Source organism: Narcine bancroftii, chromosome 11, assembly GCF_036971445.1.
Source record: "Narcine bancroftii isolate sNarBan1 chromosome 11, sNarBan1.hap1, whole genome shotgun sequence".
Classification (NCBI taxonomy): domain Eukaryota; kingdom Metazoa; phylum Chordata; class Chondrichthyes; order Torpediniformes; family Narcinidae; genus Narcine; species Narcine bancroftii.
The window spans coordinates 69876798-69900276 of record NC_091479.1 but is presented as its reverse complement, the minus strand read 5'-3'; the positions used below and the strand labels follow the sequence as shown (position 1 = coordinate 69900276).

At 44.8% G+C, this 23479-nt stretch overlaps 1 protein-coding gene across 1 annotated transcript in view; it reads left to right on the top strand.

Annotated features, from left to right (window-relative positions):
- Window positions 1–19312, top strand: part of pus7l (pseudouridine synthase 7 like) — a 34728-nt gene extending 15416 nt beyond the window's left edge. Inside the window, 5 exon segments of the mRNA XM_069902284.1 lie at window positions 14487–14600; window positions 14603–14766; window positions 18046–18099; window positions 18964–19286; window positions 19288–19312. Of these exon segments, the coding sequence (XP_069758385.1) occupies window positions 14487–14600; window positions 14603–14766; window positions 18046–18099; window positions 18964–19286; window positions 19288–19312 (680 nt within the window).
- The last annotated feature ends 4167 nt before the right edge of the window (window positions 19313–23479 follow it).

The following is a 23479-nucleotide window of genomic DNA, read 5'->3' as shown; positions in this document are numbered from 1 at the left end:
ATTTCTTGGATAAAATTGTATATTCAAGGGGCAGCTGAATTGACACTTGAGTGAAAACAACAAATGGTTATGTTGCTCAGGCCAGAGGAAGGGGTGAGATGGGGAAGTGGGGGTGAGATGGGGAAGTGGGGGTGAGATGGGGAAGTGGGGGTGAGATGGGGAAGTGGGGGTGAGATGGGGAAGTGGGGGTGAGATGGGGAAGTGGGGGTGAGATGGGGAAGTGGGGGTGAGATGGGGAAGTGGGGGTGAGATGGGGAAGTGGGGGTGAGGAGGCAGGGAGAGAGATGGGAAAAGGGAGGGGATGAGGGTGAAAGAGAGAGGGAGGAGGTGAGAGGGAAGGGGCAGGTGGGGGGAGGGGATGAGAGGGAGGGGGCGGGGATGAGAGGTGGAGGGGGAGGGTTGAGGGGGAGGAGAGAGGGGGGGTAAATGGTTGTACTGAAAGTAATTTTTTGCTTTTACTTGGCTTTCTATCGCATTATCAATTTACATAGTGATTGAAACCTGGTGAAGTTGCTTTGACAGGAATGGTAAAGCTCAAAAGTCTGGGATTTCTTGAGATGAAATTTTAAAGATAGATAGACACATATATCACATAAGTGCATTATTCTTCCACCTCTGCATTACTGTCAGAGAAACAAATTAATTTAATGGTGACAACTTCTGGCTGGTTTTCTTGTCACACTCTAGATTTAAAATATTCATATTTAGTTCCCACATTAAATACCATTCAGCTCATTCAATCTATGCTGGCTCTCAGAGCAATCCCATCTATTTCACTTATCTCCTTGTAACCTGCTCTCTCTCACATGACCATTCATGCCCACTGATTCTCCCACTGATACGAGAAGATCATTTGACATCAGCTGATTAACCTAACATCAAGGAAGTCTTTGAGTTGTGGGATGAAACCAGAGTGGTCCAGGGGAAATCACAGTCACACAGAGAAGTGCGGTCTTCACAATGTGAGAAACCCATGTCTCTGGAGTTTTGAGACAAATGAACTCACCGAAATGCTGGAGGAACTCAGACAGTCTTTTCAGCATCTAATGGAGACAGAGCGATATTGCCAACGTTTTTAGCCTGAGCCCTTTGACTGTACCTGCAGCGAAACCACAGCACCCTAGCTGTGGCTTGGGTGTTAAAGAAAGCTTCCACTTATGCAAAGCTTTTCACTTACTGAGGTAATGATTCATCTTGAATGATGTTGGAAAATCTGGAAGGCTGTTTGTATGAAAGGAACTGAAAATGGGAATGAGGTCATGAGATTTTTCTTGTGATGTTGAAAATTAAGTTTCTGCCCAGCCAGGGGTGAGGTTTGCGAAGAGTGCTGGCGGGGCAATCCGGAGTGTGGAAAGGCCGCAGGAGCGTGGAAAGGCCGCAGGAGCGTGGAAAGGCCGCAGGAGCGTGGAAAGGCCGCAGGAGCGTGGAAAGGCCGCAGGAGCGTGGAAAGGCCGCAGGAGCGTGGAAAGGCCGCAGGAGCGTGGAAAGGCAGCAGGAGTGGCCCCCGGGCATGGGGGTGGATTGCTGGGGTGCTTCAGGGGTGGGGCAATGGCAGACTGAGAGGGGGCCGTGGGGTCCCCCAAAGTGTAGGGACCCCCCAAAGTGTAGGAACCCCCCAAAGTGTAGGGACCCCCAAAGTGTAGGGACCCCCAAAGTGTAGGGACCCCCCAAAGTGTAGGGACCCCCCAAAGTGTAGGGACCCCCCAAAGTGTAGGGACCCCCCAAAGTGTAGGGACCCCCCAAAGTGTAGGGACCCCCCAAAGTGTAGGGACCCCCCAAAGTGTAGGGACCCCCCAAAGTGTAGGGACCCCCCAAAGTGTAGGGACCCCCCAAAGTGTAGGGACCCCCCAAAGTGTAGGGACCCCCCAAAGTGTAGGGACCCCCCAAAGTGTAGGGACCCCCCAAAGTGTAGGGGTCCCCGGTCGGCCGCGGCGGCCGCACCGGCGGCGGCATGGGCAGTGGCAGCATGGGAGTGGGCAGCGGTAGCGTCGTCTCCGGGGTTGGATGTGGCGGTGGCAGCGGCAGCAGCAGTGGTAGCGTCGGCCCCAGGGGAGATCATGGCCGTGGCAATACCAGGCTCTACAGTCGGGACCGAGGCCGGATCGAGTGTTCTGCACGGAAGCGAGAGGCAGGCCAACATCATGGTTGCGAGGGTGGGCTGCCCCTTCCGGGTTCGGCGTCTCCGTGACGTCAGGCGTTGCCGTGCAGGAGATCCCTCGCTCTCATTGGACGAGAGCTCTGGGGAAGAAGAGTTTGAATGGGATAGTGGCGGTTAGGCTTCACACGAGGCACTGTGTTTGCCGGCGGCCATTTTAGACCTACAGATTGCAGCAAAGTGGCCGTTTTTAAGGCACTTCTGGCACCTGGCTTTTCTTGCTGGGCACTGGGACCTGCTGTGCTTGTCCCTCCCGCAGAAATAACATTTTGTGTTTGCAGGGGGCACTGTAGCAGCAGCCGACAGGCCGTCAGTATATCAGGGGGTGGTAGGGTAGAAGGGCACTCTACTCACATCAGAATGTGGGGTCCAGCCCCTAGAGAACACTTTGGACTTTAAGGCTGCATCCTCCATTGTGATTGCAATCCGGGCCACATCCTCTAGTTTTTCTACCCCTTGTTCAAGCAAGCACAGCCTCACTTCGTTCGATCGGTGCCCGGCCACATAGGCATCCCGGATGAGATCGTTTGTGATCTCGGCAGCAGTTTTGTCCACACAGTTACAGTCCTTGCCCAACGCCTTTACTACTTTAAATATGCCCTGCTGGACTCGCCGGGCTGTTGCTTCCTCGACGCAAGCACGAGCCGGGCATGAACTCTGTTCATTGGTTGATCGTACAGTTCTTTCAGTACCTTTATGGCTACGGTGTAAGTGGTCTCATCCTGGATGTTCTCGTAGACTCTCAAGGACACCATAGACAGCAATGCTGTTAGATGCTGGTTATCCTCCTCCACCTCAATGAGCCTTAGGACATTTTCAAAGTTCAACAGCAAGAACTTGAATGCTTTGAAGGCTGTAGCTGACTGTGGGTCGATGTCAAGTTTTTCTGGCCGAGTCAGGCGCTCCATCCCTTTTTAAAAAAATTATTTTTGCTAATAAAATTGAAGAGCTCGTCGAAAGAACCAAAGACTTGTTGATCCAAACCAAGGCTTTTATTAGCAAAAGACAGGAGCTCTTCACAGGTGGCCGACCAGTCCGGAATGATCCGACCTGGCTAGGGACACAACCCTTTAAGGCCCAGACAGTAGGCGTGGCTAAGCTCTCAGCCAATCGCTGTAAGCACAGTCATTACATACTCTAGATACAAACTATATACATTGGTGATGGGTCTGACCATCACATGCATTCCCCCGTGTCTGTGTGGGTTTCCCTGTGGACTATGGTATCCGGACAAGGTGACACGACAAGACGGAGAGGAGAAGGGTGACGGTTCAATCCCCGGGAAGACACCGGTAAGTGACGACTTACGATTGTGGTGTGGGGATTGGGTAACAGGTGTAACGGGATACACCTGTTTGGATAAAAAAAAAACCTAACGTAATAGATCAGGTATAGAGCTTTTGTCGTGGCGTGAGGACCCTGTCGTGGGACTCTAGGATAGACCCCAGGGAAACCTCGGCGGTAACCGAAGGAGGGACAGTACCTCCGACGAGGCGTCTGAGAAGAAGGGAGTAGGGTCCAGAACGAGAGGGTCCTCAGCAACGATAAACAGATCTAGGTGGGAAAATGGGAGGATCAAAATCTAAGGGCTCGTCTGAAAATTCAGGACAATTCCTGGGAGTTCCCCTTGACAGCCCTTTGGGGAGAATGTTTGAAAATTGGGATAGTAAAAGATATCGAGACAAAAACAAGAAAAAGATGGTCCAATATTGTCTCCTTTGGTCGAAGCAACCTATTAAAGGTTCCTCGGTCTGGTGGCCGAAATTTGGATCTGATGAGGATTGGGTTAGACAAGCATTAAACATATATGTAAATTCGAGACCAAAGGTGAATCAAGAAGAGTCAGCATATGCATTTTGTTGGGTTCCCTGGCCAGGATCCTTAACAAAATGTTTTAAATTGAGGGTAGCGGGAGAAAAGAAATGGGAACCTCTGGACAACCTTCCCCCTCCTTATATTCCCCCGGTGCCTACTGCGCCCGAGGAAAGCTCATTACCGGAGGGGAAAGGTGATGAATCCGATTGCACCCAAAGGGGCCGGGAAAAAAAGGATGAATTAAGGGAGTCGGACCCTAAACTTCCACCGGTAAACCGACCCTGGACAAGATCCCAGACTGGTCCAGGACCATCAAAATTTTCAATAAGCCTAAATCCCCTGAGGGAAGTTCCTATGGGAGGACCGGGAGGGGGAACGGGATATGTGAATGTTCCCCTAACTAGTACAGAGGTGCGGGGATTTAAGAAAGAAATGAAAAAGTTATTAGAAGATCCTATAGGACTGGCTGAACAGCTTGACCAATTCCTGGGACCAAACACATATACGTGGGAAGAGATGCAGGCAATAATGGGAACATTATTCTCACCCCAGGAGAGGCAGATGATTCGACGGGCTGCCCTCCTCATGTGGGAATATGAACAACCTGGGGATCCCAGACCCCATGAACAAAAATATCCCTTAAATGAACCCAGGTGGGACAAACGAACACCCGAGGGATTGGCAAGTATGAGACAATATAGAGAGTGGACAATTAAAGGGATACGGGAGGCTGTGCCAAAGGGTCACAATTTCACCAAGGCATTTGGGAACCACCAGGGGAAAGACGAGTCCCCTACTGATTTTTTGGAGAGAGTGAGAAAGAATGTCCAACAGTATGCTGGCGTGGACCCTAGTACACCAATGGGTGAACAGCTTATTCGAATTGAATTTGTTTCCAAATCATGGCAGGACATTAGAAAGAAACTAGAAAAGGAGGAGGACTGGAGCGAAAAACCCCTAAGTGACCTGTTAAAAAAGGCGCAAAAAGTATATGTGCAGAGAGAAGAAGATCAAAAGAGGGCGACAAAGGTTATGGTACAGACTATCCGACAGATGAATGCCGAATCCAGAGGGGAAAGAAAACAAAACCTTCCTCTAGACAATCCAAGATATCCAAGAGAGGGAAGACCCCGGAGGTCGTTAAGTGCTATTACTGCAATGAGGAAGGACACTTTAAGAGGGAATGCCCCCGATACAAGAGGGAATTGCGTGCCCTCGAACTTATGGAAGAAGATTAGGGGTGTCAGGGGTTCCAAATGTTAGGGACCAAGTATAAGAGGGAACCCCTGGTAAAACTAAAAATTGGTCCCAAGGGAGAAGAGGTGGTGTTTATGGTGGACACAGGAGCGGAACGAAGTAGTGTAATAACTGTGCCAATCGGAACTGAGCCTGTAAAAAGTAATTTGACAATTTCTGGGATAGAAGGGGCTCCCAGAATGGTATCAATAATTCCCCAAGTAACAGTGAAACTGGAAGAAAGAGAAGGGGTACAAGACCTCTTGTTGTTACCGTCGGCTGGATTTAACCTCCTAGGAAGGGACTTACAGGCTCTCCTAGGTTTGGGTGCTCTCCCTGTAGAAGGAGAAGTGAGAGTCCACCTCTGTGCTTTAAAGGAAGAGGATGAACGGCAGATTGACGAGAGAGTCTGGTATAATGAGGGAAATCGAGGAGGTCTGGACATCCCACCTTTACATGTCACATTAATACCAGGTCATCAGCTGGTAAGGAAACGTCAGTATCCTATTTCTTTGGAAGGGAGAAAAGGGCTACAGCCGGTAATTGAGACTCTAATACGAGACGGACTATTAGAGGAATGCATGTCACCTTATAACACCCCTATACTCCCAGTGAAAAAGTCAGATGGATCCTATCGCCTAGTTCAGGATCTAAGAAGTTTGAATGCTATTGTTCAGACCCGCCACCCAGTGGTGCCTAATCCCTATACCATTATGAGTCGGATTCCCCCAGACCATGAGTGGTTTAGTGTTATCGACTTGAAGGATGCCTTCTGGACGTGTCCATTAGAAGAGGAAAGTAGAGATATGTTTGCGTTTGAATGGGAAAATCCATGGACAGGTAGACGGAGACAGTTTCGGTGGACTGTATTGCCCCAAGGGTTCACTGAATCTCCGAACCTGTTTGGACAAATGCTAGAACAAATCCTGGTGGACTATCCACAATCTGATGATTCCCAACTAATGCAGTATGTGGACGATTTACTATTATCAGGACCCAAGGAACAAGAAATGAGGGGAGATACAATTAGACTCTTGAATTATCTGGGGAAAAAGGGTCTACGGGTGTCCAGGAACAAGTTACAGTTCGTTGAGAGAACTGTGGTATATCTGGGACACCAGATAAGTAAAGGACAGAAACGGATTACCCCTGAACGGATTGCGGGAATCACTAGAATGCCGTTACCCCGTAATAAGAAGGAAATAAGACAATTCCTGGGACTCTTAGGTTACTGTAGGTTATGGATAGAGGACTACTCAGCTTTGGTGAAGTTTATGTATGAAAAGCTGACAAATGAAAATGAATATCCATTGAAATGGACCCAGGAGGAGGAGGGATGGTTTGAGGACTTGAAGCATCGCCTGACACGAGCCCCAGTACTCACTCTGCCCTCTTTAAAACAGCCCTTCCAGCTATTTGTCACTCATAACCAAGGAACAGCTGTGGGAGTTTTAACACAGGAAAAAGGCGGTCAGCGACACCCAGTGGCTTTCCTTTCCAAAATGATGGACCCAGTGTCTCGCGGATGGCCGACGTGTATCCAGGGAGTAGCGGCTGCTGCTCTGTTGGTAGAGGAAGCACGTAAACTTACTTTTGGAGGAAAGATGACTGTGTACACCTCCCATTCTGTGAGTGTTTTATTAACACAAACTGCCCATCGATGGCTGACTGATTCTCGCATATTAAAGTATGAAACCATTTTAATGGTCGGAGAAGATCTACAGTTTGCAAAGATTAATAGCTGCAACCCAGCTCAGTTTTTATACGGCAGTGAAACAGAGAGAGAGGTGGAGCACGACTGTGTCGAGTTGACAGATCTTCAGACCAAGACCCGAGAAGACCTTTGCGATACTCCACTGGGAGAAGGATATGAATTCTACATTGACGGCTCCGCCAGATGTGTTGACGGAATGAGAAGAAGTGGATATGCTATAATAGAAGGAAATACTTGGAAAGTAGTAGAATCCACGAGACTACCCGGAAGCTGGTCAGCACAATCCTGTGAACTATATGCCTTGCAAAGAGCCCTCAGAATACTGGCAAAGAAAATTGGAACGATTTACACTGATTCCAAATACGCATACGGGGTAGTGCATACCTTTGGTAAGATCTGGAAGGAGCGTGGTCTAATTACATCAAGAGGAAAGGAATTGGCACACGAACAGATGATTACTCTGACTTTAGAAGCCTTGACATTACCCCAGGAAATAGCAGTGGTCTACATACCAAGCCATCAGAGGGGAGATACCCCGACAGCAGTTGGAAACAGACTGGCTGATGAAGAAGCCAAAAGGGCAGCCATGCAACAAGAAGTCCATTTGCTGACCTTAATCCCAATAAGGCAAGGCATAAAGAAGGCTCCCATTTTCACTGCTAAGGAAGAAAAGGACATGGCTCAGCTGGGCGCAAGCCAGCTGCCTGATGGAACATGGAAGACACCAGATGGAAGAATGGTTCTAAATAAAGAAATAACTCGCAATATTTTAAAACACCTGCATCATCAGAGCCACTGGGGCACCCAAGCCTTATGTGACACAGTGCTTCGAGAATATGTGTGTAAGGGAATCTACACCTTGGCCCAACAGGAGGTGCAGAATTGTCACCTATGCACAAAAATTAATAAGAAGGTAATGAGGACAGGGACCATGGGAGGTCAACCATTAGCCATACGCCCTTTTCAACGTATCCAGATCGACTTCACAGAGTTACCTCAAGTCCAAAGATGGAAATATCTGTTGGTGGTAATAGATCACTTTACCCGATGGGTGGAAGCCTTCCCAACAGTAAATGCTACAGCCTCTACAGTAGCTCGCCTCCTCCTAGAGCAGATAATCCCCAGATATGGTATAACGGATTCTATAGACTCAGACAGGGGTCCACATTTTTCTTCAAAAATCCAGCAATTGATTTGTAATACATTACAGGTCTCTTGGAAATTGCATACCCCTTGGCATCCACAAAGCTCAGGGAGGGTTGAACGTATGAATGGAACCCTAAAAATGCAATTGACAAAATTAATGGTGGAAACTAAAATGCCTTGGATAAAGTGTCTGCCCCTGGCTTTATTGAGAATTCGTACTGCCCCACGAAAAGATGTAGGGTTGTCCCCTTATGAAATGATGTTTGGGCTTCCCTTCTGGAGTACAGTTGAGGGGTGTCCCACCTTGGGGGAAGGGGATATATTTGTTAGGAACTATTTACAGGCACTGTCACGCTCTCTTGCAGATTTACGAAAGAGAGGACTATTGGCACAAACACCGCCTTTAGACTTTTCTTTACACAAAGTGGAACCAGGAGACTGGATTCTCATCAAGACCTGGAAAACTGAAAAACTCCAGCCCCAGTGGGAAGGTCCATACCAAGTTCTCTTAACTACAGAGGCTGCAGCACGAACAAGAGAGAAGGGGTGGACGCACGCATCCAGATTAAAGGGACCTGTAGAGGCGCCTCAGGACCCTGATACGAACTAAGACTGGACTTGTGTTCCTGGAGAAAAACCTCTTACTTTGCGATTTTGCAGAAAGACTTGATTCACAATGTTATTGTTATGTTCTTTGATTTTTCTTAGTTTGCCTATGTCTTTATCAGGTGTGAAATGTAAGAAATGCAGAGACACAGTGGTCCTGTTTCAGGACCACATTTGGGGAAGAAAGGAAGGTAATTTCATTTCCCATACCTCAGTTCCTGAGAAATGCTGGGCAGAAAATACCACCCAACATCCATATACCCCTTGTGTGGAAAAAGAAGGAAATAATATGGGTCATTATATACAGATTCCTAATACCACTCCTTTCCCTCTTAACGGTTGGAAGGGTGACTCAGGCCCACCATGCCCTGATGGACTCTGGTTTTGCATACACCAGCGTACTGTTCCAATGAAAAGTTCCACTCCACACTCGAAAATGCCTGCCCCTTTAAGACAGGCGGGCTTAGTTCGAGTCCATCCAAATAACCATGAAAGTTTCGGTAATGCAGTTGGGGGAGATAACCTTTTTGTAGATCTTGCAACTAAAATTGCAGGAACTTTTAATGTAACCAATTGTTGGGTCTGCGGGGGTCCACGGATGTCAGAGCAATGGCCTTGGTGGGGGGAGCCCCTCAATTCATTGACCATGATTTCCCGAATTTGGACAACTAACCGAACGAGATCAAGAAAAACTTGGTCTCTCTCTAACGTCCCCTCTGGTTTTTATTGTCTCTCACGAACCGGCAAATACCCAGTAGGAAAAAGTCCCTGCAAGGCTGTATGGATTCGCATTTCGCCTGGTATTTTCACTTGGTTTCCTAAACCCCTGACTTGGTTCTTATCCACTGTTTTTAAAACTAATTGCCTACCCCTGTCTAATAGCAGTATTCAGTTTTGGATTTGTACCAGTTCCACCATCACACCATTCCCTGTCTACGCAGCCTGGTGATTTCCATGGTCCAACAAGCTATGCAACCAGGGGGACTGGGAGACCCCGTTAGAATTTTACTTCAGCACGAGATTAATGTATCATGAAACGTTTCTCTTCCCCAGGTTAAAATCCCCATTCATATCTATATATAATACACACATTTTAAAGAGAGAAAGGGGTGGATTGTTATATAGAGAATTTAGGTTAAAATGACTTAAGTTAAAATGTGATGATTAATCATAAAAAGGGAAGCCAGAACGGACAGGGAGCTTACTAGCAGCCAAGGACAAAAGGTTCAGCTGGATATGTTTTTTTTTAAACCTATCTTTTCATGGTCATAGTGAGAGACATGCAGGAGACAAAAGATTGATAAGAAGGGTGAGAAACAGAATTTAGTGTATGTAGAGTTCACAGCGTACGTAACGAACGTGATAATTAAAAATGCAGTTATACTTAGAATGCTTTTGTAATACTAACCAATTAAAACAGTATTAATAAGAAGGGGAAGGGCAAACAATAAGGGTATAAAAATCAATGCACTGTATGTATCGGGGCTTAACTGGTGAGAAGCCAGTTGAGTCCAACTCTGCAGACTTGTAAATAAAGCTTGTCGTGTCATCAGTTTTAAAGAGACTCATGTGTGAGAAGTTTTATTTCTGACACCCTATACATAGTCTGTTTCCATCAGGGCATACGATCGCGTCTCCCTGGCTCGCATGGGGCACTCTCTCTTGAAGTGTCCCTCCTTGTTACAATAGTAGCAGACCATTGTTCCCACTTCCCAATTCCTAGTTGGGTCTCCCCGGGATCCCGGGAATGGTCGGCATCCCCGGAATCCTCCTCTACTCCTTCCTCTACTCTGGACCGTATTTCCCCACCCCTGGCTCTCCTCCCAATGCCCAGGAGCTGGCACAAAGTCCCTACCTTTTCCTTGCTGTCCCTCCACAGCTCCCTTAAATGCCTGCATTAAAATCTTAGCCTTTCCCTTCTGCTTATCCTCAGATCTCTGTAAAAAGGCTTTTTGCGCAATTTGTAGAAGCTGGGTTATTCCCTGCTCATGCCAATTCTCAGTTTTCTGTAATTTCCTCCTTATGTCTGGGGCTGAATTTGTAACGAAACTCGTTAATACTAATTGTTCCCCTGCTGGGGATTCTATATCCAGACCCCCATATTGCTGTATAGCTGTACGCAATCTATTCAAAAATGCCGAGGGGGTTTCCTCGGGTCCCTGAGGAACTTCGAATGCCTTTTTAAAGTTCTGTCCCTTCGGAACAGATTCCCTGATTCCTTTAATCAGATTAACCCTATACTCTTCCATTAATACCCGACCATCATTGGTATTTTTATCCCAATTAGGTCTAGCCAAGGGGAATTTAGCTTCTCCAGGTACTGCATCTGGTCCCCCTTGGTGATCCCGATCCCAGACTCTAATTCCTGCCTGGCGAATCATTCCACACTCATCCAGGGTAAACAGAGTCCTAAATATAGCCGTTAATTCATCCCATGTATATATATTCGGTCCCAACAATTGATCCAATTGTTCAGTACATCCCTGGGGATCCTCTATCAGGGAAATCATTTCCCTCTTAAAATTACGCACCTCCGTACTGGTCAAGGGCACATTTACAAAACCGAGACCCCCTCCCACGGGAACCTCCCGCAGGGGTCTTATCCAGCTAACTTCTAGCTTATTATTTCTGAAATCCTGCTCTTCAGAAACTGACTCACAGTATCCTGCCCTTTCTTCCAGAAGGTTCTCACTCTGCTCAAAACTAACCTTGCCTCTGTTTCTCGTCGACCGTGGAGGCAATCTAATACTTTGCGAATGGGTTAACATGCCACCCCTATTCTCTTCTCCTTTCGTTAGTTGCGGGGGAAGAGGGGAAGGTGCGGAAGGGTAGAGCACAGGAAGGGGGGGGGGAAGGTAGGAGCTGGTAAAGGAGGGGCATAGGGTGGAGGAAGGGAATGTAACACATCCCATCCTTGCGTTTCAGGTACCAGGGGTTCCTCATCCCTCTTGTCCTCACTTCTCTTTTTGTTCAGGACCAGTTGGTCAACCGATCCCCTGAGCCAGCAGGCGGCATATTCCCTGCTTTCAATGTTATCCCTTTGATTCTTATACAGCCAGATGTTCAGTTCCTGACACATCCGTTCATCCTCGGATCCGAGCCTCGGCCAATATACCGAGCTCCCTTTAATAGGGCTTTTAACCCAATCCAGACAACAGTACTTAATCATGATAAGTTTGTCTTTTCCCCGGGTTCTCCCCGAACCCCAGTCAGATAACATTACTCCTAACGGATTCTGTTTGGTTATCTGATCATCCAATCCTTCACTAGGATTCTCTTTCTTACTGCCCATACCTCCCATACTGACAGGTATAAAAATTTCTCTTACCAGATCCAGTAGCTACTCTTATTGCGCTTCCTTAACGTTCTCCCGTCGTTTGTTCTCAATGCCTCTTCTTGGATATCACTCGCTTCTTCCACTGACCAGCCACCCGTCGTCTGAGTCCAGCTGAATCAGCTGGGGTGCACCTACTCTAGTCGTCAGGCACTCTGTCAGTGGAGGGAGTGGGATCCCGGACGAGCCCCCATTTGTTAGAAATAGAAGTATCTTAACATAAATTGCTCGAGACAAAAATTGAGAACAAAGAACATTTATTATAACAACAATGCAAAGTTGGGTGCTTCCCCTTACCCTGGGAATACACACATATACTGGGGCTCACCCAACTTTTATACAGTGAATTTCAGTATAGTAATACCCTCCCCCTTACATTCTTCTGCCTCCTGGATGGGTTTGGCATTAGGCAATCCTACCTGCCTACGTGCTGTTTCTGTGACTTGGAGGACCAGGGGGTATCCTGTCGGTGTTCCTTCATGTTATTATCCTCATTGTCCTTATTCACAACCCTGCCCTTGTCCCCATTCACACCTTTCCGACTCTCAGAGTGACAGTCCCTTCATATGCAGAGTTCGCTAATCCTGTCTAGGGTTTACTAATTTAATATGTACATCCGTGTAAGGCTTACTAATTAAATATGTAGAACTTGGCACTTCTGTCTAGGGCTAGGAGACCCTTATCTCACCCAGACTACCTCTACTTCCTACATTCTATTATTTCTTGCCTCTCCTTATCTTATTCATACGGTGGGCTCACTGATCCTGTCTTATCTTACATAGGCTGACTCTGCTTCCTGCATCCTAATTTCCATGCTTAGCCTGTTCATACTGGTTTAATCCATCACTCCATGTGTCTGTACTAGTTTCCCCATCTTTCATATTTTCATGTCAAGTTTACTCATCTCTCACACCAAGATAATCCTCTCATCTCAGGAATTAGCCTTGTAAATCTCTTGAGAACTGCTTCCAATGTCAGTGCATGCTTTTATAAATAAAGGGGTCAAATATGTGCAAAGTCCTCTAGGCTCTGGCATACCTGTACATTTATAACACTACTTCCTCATGTGAGAGATGATAAAAACTGATATACAAATATGAACATGAAGAAACAAAAATTGATACATGAGTAAATAAATGAAGCCAGTACAAACAGGATGAGACATGGATATTAGAATGCAGGAAGCAATCTGAGTAAGATAAGAATCTCCTAGCCTAGACAGAATCAGCAAGTTCACTGTATGAATGAGATAAGGATAGACAATAGATAATAGAAGTAGAGTTAGTCTGAATGAGATAAGGGTCTTCTAGCCCCAGTTCTACATATGAAGAGGACACAGCCCTGAGGGTCAGGAAGGTGTAAATTAGAACAAAGACAGGGTTGTGAATAAGGACAATGAGGATAATGACATGATAAGACACCGACAGGATACCCCCTGGTCCTCCAAGTGCACAGAAACAGCACGTAGGCAGGCAGGATTACCTAATGCCAAACCTCTCCAGGAGGCAGAAGAATGTAAGGGGGAGGATACTCCTATACTGAAATGAACTGTATAAAAGTTGGGTGAGCCCCAGTGTATGTGTGTATTCCCAGGGTAAAGGGAAGCACCCAACTTTGCATTGCTGTATAATAAATGTTCTTTGTTCTCAATTTTTGTCTCGAGCAACTTCTGTGAGGGTACTTCTGTTTCTAACACTCATTTCTGAACTCCAAGCCTCATGCAGTAAAGGCTCTGTACTTTGCTCATCTGCAAACTTTCTCCATTTAGACAACAGTGGACCTTTAGACCAACGTGTTGAGAACAATTCTTTTGGAAAGAAGCAAACAGATCAATAGGCTATGGTTGGCACATCTTTACAGCGCCAGTGATAGGCACTGTACTGGGGTTTGAATCTCACCCTGTCTGTAAAGAGTTTATAAGTTCTCCCCGTGTCTGTGTGGGTTTTCTCAGGGGACTCTGGTTTTCTCCCATCATTCAAAATGTACCAGGGGTGTAGGTTAATGGGGTCTAAAATGGGCACCACGGACTCTGGGTCGAAATGGCCTTGACTGTGCAGTCTAGTGGCAGGGGTGCTGCAGTGTTGGTGGTGCAATCTTTCAAATTAAATTTCCCTTTGGGAGGACAGGATTCCGTGGCAGTGTCTTGGAAGTGAGCAGGGGATTTCTTCATAATGTGCTAGCCCATACTAATACTTCATTAGTGGATCCGCTGCGGGGCTCTGCAATTTCTGAAAAATTGATGCCACATGTTTTCCATTGTTACTATTTGTCATTGTCTAGTGCTTTGGGATGTCTTACGATTGTGAAAAGCATATTATTTTTGTTGCTGAATGCTAATTTAAAACAAAATATATTCTCTGCAGAAAGAGCGCTGATAGCTCTCTAGAAATTTTGTTTTTTTTTTACATAAAAGTATAAATACTATTAGAATATATTCTCTCATTTGAGGCTCTGCTGAGACCTTCTTCTCTTTTCTTTAGAGGATGCCAATGGAACTCTTGCCCTGATGCCGGAGTATAAAATGAGAGAGCGACTGATGCTGCATGCATTAAACAGCTATTGAACTGGTCAGGAAGGCTGTACCCGGGCTTGGCTATGCTTGCCCACAACATGAGGATTCTGTAGGTCCACTCGTATTGCAGTAAAATCTGGAATGAAGCTGTATCCTTCTGTTTGAACACTTATGACATGAAAGTTGTGGAGGGAGACCTGGTCACTTGTGATAAACTTAAGCAAGATGTCTCCTCTCAAAATAACCAGGTAAGTTGATGATTTTAAAAATATGGACGTGGTTTCATTTTAATTTTTCACATTATTCTGTCACAGGAGAAAATAAGAATTTCTTGGACCTTTAAAAATGGTCAAACATCCAGTTTTTCCGAAGAGAGTAAAACAATGGAATCTTCTGCTTATCACCAGACAGAACTAAATCTCCACTACATACTGTGCATATACTCCCATTTGTTCCCTGGTGTTAAAGTGATCCTCATATAACAGAAGGAATGTTCTGTTTGCTTCTCTGATAAGCGCAAAGCTTTTCACTGAAGAACCAATAATTGCTTATTTTATTTCAATTGTTTTTGCCAACTATTGGCAAAGACAAACTAGTGGTGAAAATTTAAGGATTTATTTAATGAAAGGAAAAGTAATTTTAATTTTAAAAAAAAAATTTCAACATAGAGGTACCAGACACTTCTGGCCCATGACCCTGTGCCGCCCAAATACCCCATTTAATCTATGACCCCGGTACGCTTTGAAGGGTGGGAGGAAACCCACGCAGACACAGGGAAAACTAAAAAAACTCCTTACAGATAGTATTGGATTTGTACCCGGGTCACTGGCATTGTAATGTCCTTGCGCTAACTGCTTCACTACCTGTACTGCCATATAAATGGGCTATTTATGCCCATATTATTGCTTTCTACAACAGTTGGCTAATTATCCAGCAAGAATTAAGAACATAATCAAGGATAACTTGGTTTCCTATCTATTGGTAGAAATGATGTCTCATAACATTGGGCCAATATTATTTTGAGTTTAGAAGAAATAGAAAATGTGTGAAACTTCTTTCAGGGTTTGCCAGGATAAACATCTTCCTTGTCAAGGATGTTGGAACAAGAGGTCATGGTGTCGAAATAGGGAGGTGGTCATTCAAGACAGAGAAAAGAATTTTCTTCATCCAGACATCTTCCCAAGAGAGCTGCAGAAGATCATTTGTTCAGTATATTCGTGGCAGAATCAGAGATTTTTTGTTTTGTTATTAGTGAATTGAGAACTGTGGAAATAGTTCAATCATTGGGGGCTGTTGGGGTAGGGAGGAAGCGAGGTGGAGGGATCAATGTAGAGGCTGGTGGCGGGCTGTCAGGGAGAGCAGGCTGGTGGCAGGCTGTCAGGATAGAGGGGATCAGTGGACTGGTGGTGAGCTATTGGGCGAGCGAGGTGGTGGGCTGTCAGGGGGAATGGGACAGTGAGATCAGTAGGGGCTGGTGGCGGGCTGTTGGGATGGAGAGGGGCGGTGGGATCAGTGTGGAGGCTCTCAGGTGGAGGGGCAGTGGGATCATTGTGGAGACTGGTGGGAGGCTGTTGGGAGCGAGTTGGTGAGATCAGTGTGGGGGCAGTTGGGGAGAGGGGCAATTGGATGAGCAATTGGCGGGCTGTCGGAGGAGAGTGGGACAGTGGGATCGGTGTAGGGGTTGGTGGTGGGCTATTGGGGAGAGCAGGTTGGTGGGATAAGTGTGGGGGCTGGTGGGAGGCTGTCAGGATGGAGAGGGGCGGTGGATCACTGTGGGGGATGGTGGCAGGCTGTCAGGATGGAGAGGGGCGGTGGATCACTGTGGGGGATGGCTGTCGGGATGGAGGGGGACAGTGGGATCAGTGTGGGGGCTGTCGGGGGAGAGGGGCAGTGGGATCAGTATGGGGTGGGCTGTCGGGGGGGTGAGGGGAGCAGTGGGATCAGTGTGGAGGCTGGAGGCGGCTGTCGGGGGAGGGGGCAGTGGGATCAGTGTGAAGACTGGTGGCAGGCTGTCTTGGGAGAGTAGGGTGGTGGGATCAGTGTGGAGGCTGGTAGTGGCTGTTGGGGGAAGGGGCGGTGGGATCAGTGTGGGGACTGCTGGCAGGCTGTCTTGGGGAGCAGGGCAGTGGGATCAGTTTGGGGGCTGGTGGCGGGCTGTCGGGGGAGTGTGGCGGTGGGATCAGTTTGGGGGCTGGTGGCGAGCTGTTGGGAAACTCTCCACACTGATCCCACTGCCCCGGTGGGACAGCATGGTGGGACCAGTGCAAGGACCAACAGCAGCAGTTTATTTTTATAAAATGTTTTCTGCTTTTGTTTTCTCTTGTAAATTACAGCAGCAGCATTAATAAAAAGATTTGTTCCAGTTGCATGTTTTGTCCAAATCTTTTTTTCTGCAATACTGTAGCTACATATTTAAATAACAATAAATGGTTACCCGTAAATACACTGATCAAAAATTCTTAATATTTGCTGCTGAATTGGGGGGGGGGGGGGTCTTGTATGCCAACAAATATGGTACATTTTAGTCCTTGTCTCATAATTTTTATTCTGCACCATTATATTGAAAATCTGGTTTAAATTTGCAGATTTGATTTGCAGAACACGTTGGATTACCAGACAATCTTCCACCACAGGGCACCGTAGAATTAACTCTCACTTAAGAAGCTGCAAGAATAAGCTCTCTATCTCAGGATTGTGGCTCATTGAATTGTTTATCATCATGTGTACCAAGATACAGTGAAAAAACCTTTTTAATGGTATCCAGGGCAAGTCAACCTATACAACAAGGTGTGCAAAATAACAGAGGATAGTGTTCCAGAGAAAAGGTTCAGTTAAAAACCAGTGCAAGGGCCATTGGACTGATGACCATCCTTGAATCTGGTGGTGTGTGCTTTCTGCAGTTAAAAATTGGTAAGAGAAATTGGAGACATCCTGTACCTCTTTAGGTTCTAAGGAAGAGGAAGTGATGGTGCTCTTTCCTGACAGTATCATCAGGATGGTAGGCCCAGGATTGATGAATGGTAAATAGTTATACTTTAAAAACTTAAAAGAACTCCAACTGAGCATCATTCAGCCAGGCTCTTTGATGAAGTTTGAAGTTGGCTTTGAATCTTGGGTCATAAATAATAAGCAGCTAATTACATAATATTGGCAGTTCACAGGACAGATTAATCGAGTTCATCATGATTTGGTTGAAATTGAACCTCTTTCACACACCATCTTCTCCAAAGGTAGCCTGCCATCTCTGAGAGAGGAAAAATGAGGTTTTACAAGGTTGAATTATTTTAAGAAAATGTGTCTTTGTTATTGTAGTAAAACATGAAATTGAAATAAAAACAATGCTGGAGAAACATGTGTATTTTATATAGCAAAGCCCAAACTGTTGGTTATGTATCTTTACCTTTGCTATTTGTAGGTCACTGTTTGACCTACTGAGTTTCGACAGCATTGTGTCTTTCTTATTGTACATTTTTTGAAAGCCATCCTTCAGAAAAATAAACAGCATTTGAATTATTCCCAACCTGTAGGTGCACATTGTGACAGCCAAAGATGTGGATTCAGACATTTACTCCATTAACCAGGTATGGATTATATCTCAGTCCTTAACAAAACAAATGCTGGAAATACTCAGCAGGTCACATTAACATTAAATTTCCTGTATTACTAAAGCAATGGAGGACTTTCTTTATGTAGCAAGAAAAAAGAAACAGAAGCAACATTTTGGGCCTGAGCCCTTCATCAAGGTATGAGGTAAAAGCAGGCAAGTGCCTGAATAAAATGGTGGGTGGGGGAGGGGGAGGAGCACAGACCCACAGGTGAGAGGCTATAGGGAGATGAGGGTGAAAGGGCAGAAGAGAAAAAAACTGAGAAGTCATAGGGGAGGGGATAATTCTCTGAATGGAGAGGGAAGGAGGTGGAGAAATTCGAGGTATTTTGGCTCCTCATGCTTTATGCCACTAAGTTGGAAAGTTGGAGGCTCAAACCAACCTGTGGAACATCATTACTCAAAGAAATAACTGACAGTGCAAGAGTTGGCAAATGTGACCAATAACAGGACAATACCATAATATTTGGCAGGGATATTGGGCTGAAGACCCTGTCCTCTGCTGTATCACTCTGACCATAAATGCCAAGAGTATTTGTGAAGGCAGTCGATAGCTAATAAACTGATTCATTTCCATGCTACTTACGGGTGTTTGCCTAAAAATACTCACTACATCTCAGAGATAATGAATTGGCTGTGGACTACTTGGTTGTTATTAATTGATACAGAAAAACACTTAACTGTGAAATACAATATTATTCACATTTGTTGGAGGACAAAGCAATAGGTTGCTTTTGAATGCTTTGTTAGATGGATATTAATCTGATGTTTTTGCAGATTTTAGGAAGCATAAACTGAGTGCTTGAATAGCATTACATTTATTGTCTCTTTTTATCTCAAGGTTGTTCTCCCAATATCTGGGAGCAGCATCCAGTATCCCTGCAACAAGCTTGCTTCTTGATACAAAGATGCTTTGGCAAAAGATGGGCTGGAGACTTGCAGGTTTAGAATCCCTGCGTTACAGCTGAACATTCCTGGATGTTATCGACCACTGCTAGCACAGCCTCAGGAACTTGCGTATCGCTGGTTGGAAGGTGAGGAAGTACCTGATACAAAACAAGATTTGTGCCTTGCTGTTGGTGAAACCAAGCTGCTGCTAAAAGCAGAAGATGCTTTTTCGCTGTCATTTAAACTAAATTCGTCAAGCTATGCGACAGTGTGCCTCGGAGATAATGAAATGTGACTTGTAATATTGTTCAAAATTTTACTTAGCAAAGAGTTAAAACAAGAGTCTGCAATTGCTGGGGTTGAGTGTGTTAGGAATTAAAGTACCTTTAAAGAAATTGCTCGAGACAAAAATTGAGAACAAAGAACATTTATTACTACAACAATGCAAAGTTGGGTGCTTCCCCTTACCCTGGGAATACACACACATACTGGGGCTCACCCAACTTTTATACAGTCAATTTCAGTATCAGAATGCCCTCCCCCTTACATTCTTCTGCCCCCTGGATGGGTTTGGCATAGGTAATTCTTCCTACCTACGTGCAGTTTCAGTACACTTGGAGGACCAGGGGGGGGTATCCTGTCGGTGTCCCTTCATGTCATTGTCCTTATTCACACCTTCCTGATTCTCTGGACTACAGTCTCTTGATATGCAGAGTTGACTCATTCTATCTAGGGTTGGCTAATTTCATATGTATAAATCTGTGTATGGTTAGCTAATTAGAAATGTATGACTTGGTACTTCTGTCCAGGGCTAGGAGACCCTTATCTGATCCAGACTACCTCAACTTCCTACATTCTATTGTACCTTACCATTCCTTATCTTAGTCCTATGGTCTTGTCACAAAGGATAGAAGATTCTTATGTTAATCGTGCTGACTCTGCTTTCCTGCATCCTAAGCCCCAAACTTATCCTGTTTGAACTGGTTTCAGCCATTTTACTGATGAACTTTAGTTTCTTCCATGTTCATAATTTTAGGTCAATTTTCCCATCTCTCACAATCCTCACTTTTCTTTTAGATCAGTAATACTGATCTTTCACCATGATCAGTGTTACTGATCTTTGGTTACTAGTGTCAGTGTGACTGATCCCCCCCCCCCTTTCCTCACTTTTCTTTTAGATCAGTAACACTGATCTTTCAAGTGTAAGGTGTAGTTTTACCCAGCTGGTCAATAACCGAATTGTAATGTCTGTGTAAAGTCTTTAGGTAGGGGAGCACCATGAAGGTCAGGGGAGTGAGTCCAGCTGCTTATTAGGGTTTGGAGTATCAGGCTCCAGTTCTCAGTAAAAAGTCTAGTCCATCCCATACGTTGAAATATTGAAGCAGTGTCTTTGAAGCACACGACCTTTGTAAGTGTTGTCCCGACGAAGTCTGTGAGAAGCGCTGCCTTCAGCAGCGAACGAGTCGCAGTCTATGAGAAGCGCTGCCTTCAGCAGCGAACGAGTAGCAGTAGTCAGGCAGTTCCGTTTGATTGTGGCTAGTATCTGATGTCCTCTTCAGCCCCGAACCCTAGGGCCACCGATCTCCGAAGGCTGTTTGGAGCCTGATATTAAAGTGTCAAGCAGCTCACGTTGTTGGAAACTGGTGCTCCCTTTCATGGGGTGATGAAAAGAGACCAAGCTGGGGGGGGATTGTTTCTTGTGATTTAACTGTGTGTTGCAGCTTGTCTGCTAACATTAGCATATGTATCATTGAACTTGTGAGTTGCAGCCTGTCTGTGTACATTAGCATATGTGTCAACTCTCTCTCTCTCTGCTACATGTACAATCCTGACTACCATTCTGTCTGTCTTTGTCCCACCATGTCCTTTGTGAGGATTTTGACACCCTGCACTCTACTTCGCTCCTTTCCACGTTATATAACCACCAGATGAGCAGCAGCTCCCTGAAAACAGGTGTTCCCCTTCAGGGATGATCAGAGAGAGAGAGCCAGGTGGGGGATTATGTGTCTCGTGGTTGTGTGAAGTGTCTGTTTGTTTTGCGGTTAGCTTGTTAGTTTCCCCCTTTGTGTGAAATGTACATTGTTTGTTTTGCGGTTAGTCTGTGTACACAGGTGCCTCACTGTGTGACTGCCTATCCCCACTGTGTTTCCCTGATCCGTATTCTAAATACCTTGCCTCTATGCCCTCTCTAGCCTGTAAAACAGTACAATCTGTAACCTCTGCTACCCCTTCTCCAGAAGTACTTAAAACATCGAGAGTACTCCACTAAAGCTGTTTAATTCCCCTGGTCCGTATTGGGATCCCTTATATCCCATTATGACTATACATTAAATCTATGCCCTGTCTACATTCTAAAGGAGCTGAATTGTAACCTCTGCTGCCCCTATTCCAGGGGGGCTTAAAACATTAACGAACAATATTCCAAAGAAATTAGTAAACAACAATGAAGAATACATGTAAGCTCATTAAAATACAATAAGAACTGAATAAAACACAAAAAATGTAAAGCTCATTGAAAACTGCAATAAAATGCAAGAAGAACTGAATAAAACCACAATAAATGTCAAACTCATTGGAAACTGCAATAAAATACAATAAGAACTGAATAAAACACAATAAATGTAAAGCTCATTGAAAACTGCAATAAAATGCAAGAAGAACTGAATAAAACCACAATAAATGTAAAGCTCATTGAAAACAGCAATAAAATACACAAAAACTGAATAAACCACGATAAATGTAAAGCTCATTGAAAACAGCAATAAAATACACAAAACTGAATAAACCATTAAAAAAACGAATAAAATTGTAACATTATGGCACTTTGTCATTAATTCTTTGAATGTGGGTCCAGCCTTTCTCTCTTGTTCTTACTGCGGTGTCTGTAATTAAAAGTACACAGAAGGGACCATCCCAGGCAGGTTTTAGTTGATCCTCTTGCCATGCTTTTACATATAACCAATCACTAGATTTTAATAAAATGAATAACAATCTGACTTTCCTTTGTGTTAGTGTAAAAATTGTAAAATGAAACACAAACCATATTTGCATGGGTTTTGAATATGTTAGACCTTATTAAAATGCAGTTGGAGCTGCTTGTCTGTATGGGGCACAACCCTCCAATTTGTTAGAGTGAGTACATAACAGACATTGCAGCACAAGAGCCCCTGCAAGAGAACTTGAAACATATTCAACCTTTAGTTCTGCCTTAAGTAAAATGCCTTGTGCCACAGCTCACAGGAGCTGGCCTTATTTAAAACAGTCTGTAAAACAGGCACCAAAAAAAGTTAAAAGATGTTCTTATGAAGATTGCACACACAATAATTTAAGTACAGGCTAGTTTCTATTATATTCCACTTAAAAGTTCTGCTGCATGAATCCTGGAGCTTGTGGAGTCATTATTGAATCAAGAAATATTGGTACCATGCCAATCTCATTCTAACATGCCAATTTCTCCAGTCCTTAAGTCAAGATGTACTGAATAGCATCTGGTACAAGATCTGTGAGTTCTTAATGATATTATTATTCTTATGCACCCAATTGTTCTGAACTATGCCACCAATTTAAATCATATTCCACCTATTGTAGTACTCACACAGCACCATAGACCAGTTCGCAGGTTTATTTCTCCATTAAGCTGAATCCAGTTGCGCAGGGTTTACCTCCGTGATTATTTACAATGTAACTTCCGCACTACCGGATTTAAATATAAACCTGATGAATGGGGGAAAGTTACCATGAATTAAATAACAGCGGCAATACAGAGAAATTGTGCTGAGGCATTAATTTCACTCCGGAGGAAAATGCACCAGAGAAATGAATGATTAAACTTATAGGAATCCCCATAGGAATCCCCAGAGGTATCTTTATTCTCCAGAGGTGGGTGATCTTTAAACTCACGGACCTTGACTGCTGAATGTGTAGAAGAAATGTATTAAATGTGTTGATAGGGCTCCATACCTCTAACTGCATGACAAGAGCCTGAAGCCTCAATTTCAAGTGCCACAGTGCACTTAAAGGGACATGCACACTCCCCCTTCAACTGGCTGATCCAGCCACTTTACACATCAGATCCTTTCTTTATCTCACATACACTTAAAGTTAAGATGTATAGAACTCACCCTATTTGCGCAAACATTTCTCCCTGCAAATGTTATAACATCACTCAACTCTCAGGTACTCCCTGTGCAAAATCACATTTAAATACAATTTATTTCATAAATTGGAATTAATTGGTAGTTAAATTCGCTAATTCTACAGTATTGAAAAACGATCATTTATGACATTTAATTTTTAGCATGAATTTTAATCAATATTGGTCAGTGACTGAAGTGGGAAGTCGTGATTTATGAAATTATCTCTGGTCTCTACTCTCCCACTCCCTGCACTTCTCCCAACATTCAGGAGCTGGCACACAGTCCCTGCCTTTTTTCATGTTACTCATCTACTATTACTTTAACTGCTTGCAT